The sequence below is a fragment of the Photinus pyralis genome, unplaced genomic scaffold (genome assembly GCF_008802855.1).
Source record: "Photinus pyralis isolate 1611_PpyrPB1 unplaced genomic scaffold, Ppyr1.3 Ppyr1.4_LG1, whole genome shotgun sequence".
Taxonomy (NCBI): domain Eukaryota; kingdom Metazoa; phylum Arthropoda; class Insecta; order Coleoptera; family Lampyridae; genus Photinus; species Photinus pyralis.
In genome coordinates, this window is record NW_022170249.1 from 2,771,874 (window position 1) to 2,780,806 (window position 8,933).

At 36.5% G+C, this 8,933-nt stretch overlaps 1 protein-coding gene across 1 annotated transcript; it reads left to right on the top strand.

The window, feature by feature from the left end:
* The first annotated feature begins 596 nt into the window (after positions 1-596).
* On the top strand, positions 597-1,536 carry LOC116160018 (trypsin beta-like). Its single transcript, XM_031473131.1, has 3 exons — positions 597-722; positions 779-956; positions 1,008-1,536. The coding sequence occupies exons 1-3, from the start codon at positions 677-679 to the stop codon at positions 1,534-1,536; spliced, it is 753 nt and encodes a 250-aa protein (XP_031328991.1). The 5' UTR covers positions 597-676.
* The last annotated feature ends 7,397 nt before the right edge of the window (positions 1,537-8,933 follow it).

Genomic DNA, 8,933 nt, shown 5'->3' on the forward strand with positions numbered 1-8,933 from the left:
CATATTGAATTGTTGGAGAGTTGAGTACAGATTATTTTTAGCTTTCTAGCATGAGGTAGAGTAGCTATTACGATCACTGTTTTTTGAACATGTCAAAATTTCATCAAATGTCGACGTTCTACATCATTTTAAGCAACTTTTAAAGAATAAAATTTTTTTCCGTCTGTATGTGCGTATGTTGGCAATTTTCCGACGTAACGGCTCGACGGATTCGGTTCAAATTTTGGATATGTATATGAGGCATACGGGAACGGAAAATAATGGACCAGATTTTTGCAAAAAAATGTTGGAGCGCCGCAACGGCATCGAACTTTTTTTTCAAAAAGCAACTTAACATTTTTATTAAGGTATTCAAAATACCTTAGTTTTCTGTGCAAAACCTACAAAAATTGTGCCAGGTTTTATTACAAAAAAAAAAACAGAAAGAAATGGCAAAGTTATTTATCATTGTATTTCTTCAAATGATTAACTATTAAAAGTTATAGACAATAAAAACACTCTATCCTATCGAATAATTTAGAATCAAGGGATAAGTGCTTTGCGCATATCATACAATTGCGATTACTTATTTTTTTAAAAACATATCACTTGAAGTACTTATATTTGCGAGAAGTACATGCACTTAGATACTATATATAGTTCGTAAAATGTATGTTGCATCAGAACAATTTCAACCATGTTCCGATTACTACTTCTTTTAACCGTAGTCACCTTGGCAGCGGGTAAGTTAATCTACTTTGAAAACAAAATGTATGTTGAAACACTGCGTAAACACCAGGTGCAAGACTACAGCTGCGTCCAACTCCGAGACTTGACGGAAAAATCGTTGGCGGCAAACCCGTTAAGATCGAAGAATATCCATACCAAGTCTCTTTGCAACGTTACGGCAGTCATGTTTGTGGCGGTTCCATCCTCGGACCGAACAAGATACTCACTGCTGCTCACTGCATCAGCAGGTAAGAGATAATCAATCGGGTTCTTCCCTGGAATTTCACGAATACTTTCAGCTCATCTGCTAGTTCTTTGTCAATTCGTCACTCGAGTACTTACCGTGGTTCGGAGGGTGTCGTGATCAAGGTATCAAGCATTGCAAAACATCCAGACTACGATCCATTTACAACTAGTCATGACGTCAGCGTATTAACTCTTTCTGAACCGATCAAGGATTCAGACATTGGCAAACCGATCACCCTGGTCGAAGCATATGCGACGGAAGGTGATCGTGAAGCGGTGTGCACCGGATGGGGCACTCTGTCATCTGGAGGATCCTCTCCTTTGCAATTACAAGCTGTCGATGTTAAAGAAGTAGACAGGGAAGAGTGCAACAGAAGCTACAACGGCCGCATCACCGATACCATGATCTGTTTTGCCAGTCCAGGAAAGGACTCTTGCCAAGGAGATTCCGGTGGTCCACTGGTAGTTGGCGACAAACAAGTTGGAATCGTCTCCTGGGGCCGTGGATGCGCCCGTCCGGACTATCCTGGAGTTTACGCCCACGTTGCTCCTCTCAGAACATTCATCGATAAAAACCTATGATCTGTATGAAGTCATTGTGAAATAATAAACGCAAAATTGTAACCTTCTAACTTACTTTTAAAACCTAATCTTTCTCCATAGAAATTTATTCGGAATAGTCCTATAGTGCATTCCACAGTGACCTTTCAGTACAGACAGCATATAGGGGCTATGTAAATCTTATGGCACATTGGAGCTCAGTGTTGCCCGTTTTAAGTTTGCGGATTCTGAAATCTGTTTCTGAAATCTGTCTTTATCACTGTTCTCCATAAGAGCCTGTACTGAAAGGTCACTATGAAACGCACTATAGATATTTGCTTGAATACTATATCCCTTATATGTAATAAATCCCGTATCGAGCGTACAATTATCGGTCAATTACAGCGGTAGAAAAAATTACACAGTTGATATCCATGGCAACTTCACAATACAGTGACAATTTATAAGTAACCTCAGCTTGATAAGTGATGTAAAAAATAACTCTTATTAAAAATGTCTCGTTTCGGTCGAGCTTCATTACAAGCTGTTGAAGAAAATGTGTTGAAAAACGAACCAAATAACACAAAACAGAACAGAAAATATGTGTGGCGTCAGTTTATAAGCTTCTGTGCGGAGAAAAACTATACTTTGGACGAAAAAACACAAATTAATGTTCTGGCAAAAGTATTAACGGACTGGGCATTAAATATGCTAAGCAGAATGGCGATGAGTACAAACAATTTACTGTTAAAACGATGTGGAACGTAACTGCCAAATTATCGATGGAGAAATATTTCGCTGAATACAACATGTATTTTAACCCATTTAATAATATTGAGTTCAAAGCAGTCAGAGATGCCAAGAGAAAACAACTACAAACAGATCCAGAGAAGAGAAAGGAAAGTGCCGTTTTTCTGAAGTACCATGAATTCCAAAATATAGTTCGTGGTTGTGACGAAAACCCCCAGATGGTTTGCAGAAAGAAGGTATTTTTTGTATTTGCTTTTGAATTAGCTTGGCATGGTGGAGAAAGCAACAAGTGCTTAGTTTCGTACTTTAAAGAAGAAGAAAATCACGTAGGTGAAAAACAGGAAGGATTATTTACGATCCTGTGTTTACTAAGACGACGCAAGGAGGGAAAAAACCATGCCCTTATTGAAATGGCTAATAAACAATCCTGATTTGTGTCCAATTCGACTCCTTTTCACTATAAATCCCACTTGGAAGTTGAACAGAACATGGTATAAAGATATTCCTGCTGGACGAAATACAGTATGCAAATGGACTGTTCTACAAGCCAAAGCTCCTGGTTTAAATACAGAGAATAGCAAAGCTTAGTAACCACTCGTTACGAGCTACGATCGTCTCCAACCTCGCAAAAAAGGGGGTGGGCGAGCAGCAATAAATAAAGCACTGGCCATTCAAATTCAAAATCAATAACGCCATATATTCAAATGGATGAATATCACCATGGAGAAATAGCCAAAAAAGGCGTATATACTTATACCCCTTCTCTCAGTATCCACTCTCACTACTACCAGCTTCTGTCAATTCTGTCAATTGTTTTATTTTATTCCAATGACTCATTCCTGATCACCTCATAAACAAAGCTACCTACCCCTAAATACGGCCCTTACCTCACTTACTTTGAAAACCTTGCGCAAAATCAAATTAGAAAAGCAAATGCCCTAATAAATCGACAACTGATAATACAAAACAATTGCCCTACATCCTATGCTAATTACAGTAATTACAAAGGAAAAAAAATAAAGTATAAACTCTTGAATTTCTAAGATTCACGGTAAAACATTTCCAGTGGCGTGGCTTGCGTCTTTCTCCGTTAATAAAATGCATAAAAGCCGGGACGATACAAATTTAAAAACTGCAAGGATATGTTACATCACAAATTGTAACCTGCATTTGACATATTTATTGATTCAAAGGTATAATCTAGGATATAATTCAGGTAACGTATCGATTTTGATTTTGAAGGGATATTTAAGATTGGCACTTAATCCAAGCACAACGTATCCAATTTTTCATAAATTTACTCAAATTCAGTTTTAGATATACCAATACCACGTTATTTATCTACCACACAATACATAACTTAAAACACATATACAGGCTGATTCAAATTCGAGGGCCACCATGGGGATGTCGGGAACTGTAAGAGATAGGTGGGTAGTTTAAATTTGTCAAAGTTGCGTATTTTGATGCTTAAAAAAATCCAGTTTCGAAACTGAAAAAATTCCGACTGCTTTTGGAGATATCCGGAAAAAACGAAATTTTTTTTTGTTTTTATTTTTTACTGAAGTATTATTATGTACCTATATGTGTAATCGAAGTTTGGTGCTTAGTTGTCCGTAGTTTTGAATTATTAGCACCACAAGGAAGTGATTTAATAAAATAAAGTGAAATGGTCATTTGTTATGGCTCCATTAACCTAGCCCCCCCACAATCAAATTTTCAATTTTTTATTTTGCGAAAGTTTAGTGCTAATTATGTGCTGGTTTGTGCCGCGAAGAAAAAGTTTTGTGCTATTACCATTTATGGGGTATTAATTTTTTAAGATAGGGGGGCTAGGTTAATGATAGCCCCCCCACATTACATATTAAAATATTTTTTTATGCAATAGGTTTGTGCTAGTTATGTGCTCGATTGTGCCGTAAAAAAAAGTTTTGTGCTATTACCGTTAATGAGGTATTAATTTCTAAAAATAGGGGGGCTAGGTTAATGATAGCCCCCCCACATTACATATTGAAATATTTTTTTATACGATATGTTTGTGCTATTTACGTGCTCGTTTGTGCCGCAAAGAAAAGGTTTTGTGCTATTACCGTTAATGAGATATTAATTTTTTAAGATAGGGGGGCTAGGTTAATGATAGCCTCCCCACATTAAATTTTCAATAATTTTTTTATGCAGTAGGTTTGTGCCGTAAAGAAAAAGTTTTGTGCTGTTACCATTAATGAGATATTAATTTTTTAAGATGAAAGAGCTAAGTTAATGATATCTACCCTCAAATTAATATTAATATTATAACGTATTTTTTAGTAACAAAAAGAAGCTTTACATTTCACTTTGCCTGGGTGGATGGCTGGGCGGATAGATAAACTCTTGATCTACACGTCTTAGTTTCAATCAACGCTACTAGTGATTTGTTATGCGAAACATCGATAAACTTATAAGAACTTTTAGATTTTACTACCGGATGCAAACTTCAACATATGGTGCGAACATAAGCATTTTATTAAACACAAAAAGCTGCAGAAATCCTTCAAATAGACTTCACCTCCACAAATAAATGTGTACCAATTGGGTTACTTAAAAATGGACATAGAGATGGACTAAAACCCAATAAAATTGGCAACATTTATGTAACCTTAACAAATACTTGTGGATTTGATTCCTTTGTCCAAATATTAGCTACGGCATTTTGCGATAGTAATGAAATAAGAGATTTTATTACAACACATGAATCTGGGTTAATATGTTCACTAGTAAGAGATTTAAGTTCAACTCAAGTCAGCGTGAACACATACAATAAAAGGGCAAAAATAATAAAAGACATTACCCGTTACAGAAAATGACAGAAGGCTTAGTGAAAGTTGACTGCGTAGACTCCATAAGCAACATAGTTAAAAAAGTATGGCCGGTCAATTGTTACTCTCAATTAATTAAGTGTGGTAATACAAATTGTACAATGCTGGAAAGAAAAGAATATCCATTCCTAACAATAGAAATAGACAATATTCAAATCTTACAAGAATTAACGACAGACAGATTTACTTCCACAGTCCCTTTAAAGAGAAAATGTCAATTAAATAAGTGTAATGAGAACCTCGAAACTCATTACTTATACAATCATAGTGCGAAATTTATGTTTGTAGAGCCATTAAACCTAAGCACAAAAACAACTGAACTAAGCTGTTCACTTAATGCTATTTCACCCGTGTTAAACATTAGTGGAAAAATATTAAACTTAAGAGGAGTGATCGGATTCGAAGGACCGGAAAGTGCTCATTGTGATGGTGTTGGACATTTTATATCATACTGTTTTCGTCACAACCACCTTTGGGAACAGTATAATGACTTATTAAATACAGTGTTGCCTTGTTCGCAAAATAAAATTGTACGGGTACACATGCTTATATTTTCCCAATAATCTTGTATATATGTTAATCCTTTTTATAAATATTTTTGTGTTTAATAAAATGCTTATGTTCGCACCATATTTTGAAGTTTGCATCCGGTAGTAAAATCTAAAAGTTATTATAAGTTTATCGATGTTTCGCATAACAAATCACTAGTAGCGTTGATTGAAAATAAGACGTCTAGATCAAGAGTTTATCTATCCGCCCAGCCATCCACCCAGGCACAGTGAAATGTAAAGCTTCTTTTTGTTACTAAAAAATACGTTATAATATTAATATTAATTTGAGGGTAGATATCATTAACTTAGCTCCTTCATCTTAAAAAATTAATATCTCATTAATGGTAACAGCACAAAACTTTTTCTTTACGGCACAAACCAGCACATAACTAGCACAAACCTACTGCATAAAAAAATTATTGAAAATTTAATGTGGGGAGGCTATCATTAACCTAGCCCCCCTATCTTGAAAAATTAATATCTCATTAACGGTAGTAGCACAAAACTTTTTCTTTGCGGCATAAACGAGCACGTAACTAGCACAAACATATCGTATAAAAAAATATTTCAATATGTAATGTGGGGGGGGCTATCATTAACCTAGCCCCCCTATCTTGAAAAATTAATACCTCATTAACGGTAATAGCACAAAACTTTTTTTTACGGCACAATCGAGCACATAACTAGCACAAACCTATTGCATAAAAAAATATTTTAATATGTAATGTGGGGGGGGGCTATCATTAACCTAGCCCCCCTATCTTAAAAAATTAATACCCCATAAACGGTAATAGCACAAAACTTTTTCTTTGCGGCACAAACCAGCACATAATTAGCACTAAACTTTCGCAAAATAAAAAATTGAAAATTTGATTGTGGGGGGGCTAGGTTAATGGAGCCATTTGTTATGCGGAAGGTCCCGGAACTTTATATTATTTAGAATGTATAAACCTAATGAAATTATTCCAGTTTTGCAAACAAACTGCAAGCTTTTGCGTGCGAATTGTAATAGTCTGGTGAAGCTATTAAATTTTAATCACGTGCATTTATTCATGATTTTGTGTAAACAAACATAATTTACATAGGTACATACATTTATGTCTTTCTTAATATCGCTAAATATTGCCGTTAAGGAAATAGGTATGCAAATTGTTCACATGCTTTATTGTCTCATCGCGCGCCGCCCTAAAAGTATTTCTATACGCGTATCCAATTTTCTACAACCTTTAAACAATGAAAGTGTAAGTATGTCGAGGTAAATTTATAGAAAATTAACTTAGGGACACATAAAAGCTTCTATTTTATAGTTACAGAAGGCAAGCTAATGCACCTTCATCTAAAGACTTACTTTCACATTTGCGTTGAAATTGAATTTTAAACTCGGTAGCTACAGCATGGCGACTCTCAAACCCTAATTTATTACGGCTTGTGTCAATGCAATCGATATGTCACACGCCGACAGCTGTATCCTTTACACGATACCTTTCAGCCCCGCATTGCTGTCAATATGCGGAAATTTACGAACTTTGCGCTATCCGTAGCGTGCTTCTGTTTGCTGGTTTAATTGAATTACTTTTGTACGCCAGTTATGCATAGTCGTTGCTCTTACATATCGATCAAGACCACAGTAGAGATGGACATTAATGTTGCTTCTTACCAAATACGAGTATTATAATACATTTGATTAAAGTGCGCTGTGCTGTTCCTGGCAAACAAACCACTTTAACTTCCTCTCTTGTTCGTTTATTTGTGGTCCCCATATATCTCAAACTATCCCTCAAGTGCAAATAACTGCTGTATAACACAAACCTGGAATAATATTCCATTAATGATTAAAGTGCCTCACTATTGGCGTACCTGGTAAATATAAAGAGGTTCCATTCAAATGAAACAGAGCTATTTTCAAATATTTGAAAGGGTATTTTCCAAAAAAGCTCGCACACGTTGTTATGCTACGCTCCTTCTCTTCGCACATGAGTAAACTATCTATTGCTGTGGCCCCACGTTGGGCGCCAAACAAACATTGCTGTGTGCAATGGTACGCGGTAAAAAAATACCACAGACACCTACCTACCTACCTCAAATTACACCATTTAGGGGCCTATTCTCTAACGCATAACGATGTTGTTACATAGCGAATATCGTTCGGCAACGACTTTCTCTATTCTATATGACATATAACATATGACAGTGGTACGGCATATATCTGTCGTGCAAGATCAAATCGTTACCATTACGATATCGTTTGTTAACGACAATATACAGAATAGACCCCTTAGTTTCTTTTTCCTTTTTAAACTTTTCTCAGAGCACGACTGGGTTTCGACACAACAAAAAAATTCTAACATTAACTTGGCTAATAGCTGAAGCAGAATAATAATAATACTTAAATGCAAGGATACCTGGCGCTACCACCCTACCTCATTATCACCTTCGCCTAAAACGCGTCAACAGCGCACCCTTTTCGCTAGCTCGGTGGAAATGGGGCCAGTTTCACTTTAGCCGGAACCTACTACATTTAAGTAAACCAATAAATATCAAAAGAATGTGACTCGGATTTCTCACCGCTGTTGAATCTAACGGAAGCTGGATGGTATATGGCAAGAAATTCGGATTGGATTCCTAAAGGAACCATACATGCACAAATATTACCAATCAAAACACAAGCGTACAGATGACTACCCCTCGTTTATTTACGACCAGAAACCAACAAGCAAAATATGGTTACACGTACAATAATACTTTATTCAAACCTCGTTAGGTGTTGCGCAACAACTACCGGTACCTATTCAGCTTAAATCACTGCAGCTCATAATACAAAATAGTACCTTAAAAAATTATCAAAGTCCTCGTGTGAGATCGAAGGGACTTCAGCGCATTTTTATGTGGCAGATCAATGTTTTATCCAGTATTGACTCCACCATCAATAAAATCTTGTCGAAGGCTACCACATTCACTTTGACGGGATCCGCTTACCACTTCTCGTGCACCCGTAATTCGCGTTTGAAGTGTCGGGGGCTACCATATTCCCTTTGTCGGTACAAGATGGAAAAAAACTGAAAAATCTTCAGGTTAGTATAACACGCTCGAGGCTGGCGCCCAGATGTCGCCGACCCGTCCCTAAAGTTGTTAATTGCATGGCCCCGATAGGGAAATGTACACTCCTCGTCGTTTTACAAGCGTTATTCTACGGGCGCGCAAGTACTTCCAGCCAAAGTGAGATTAAAAGCTACATTTTTACGAATTAAAAACAACACGTAACTTTGGTAATCCATTTGATGAA

Excerpts from the sequence above, each read along its gene's own strand:
- LOC116160018 (XM_031473131.1), top strand. The coding sequence starts at position 677 with ATGTTCCGATTACTACTTCTTTTAACCGTAGTCACCTTGGCAGCGG. Across the intron at positions 723-778 it reads CGTAGTCACCTTGGCAGCGG|GTGCAAGACTACAGCTGCGT; the intron begins GTAAGTTAATCT and ends CGTAAACACCAG. Across the intron at positions 957-1,007 it reads GCTGCTCACTGCATCAGCAG|CTCATCTGCTAGTTCTTTGT; the intron begins GTAAGAGATAAT and ends GAATACTTTCAG.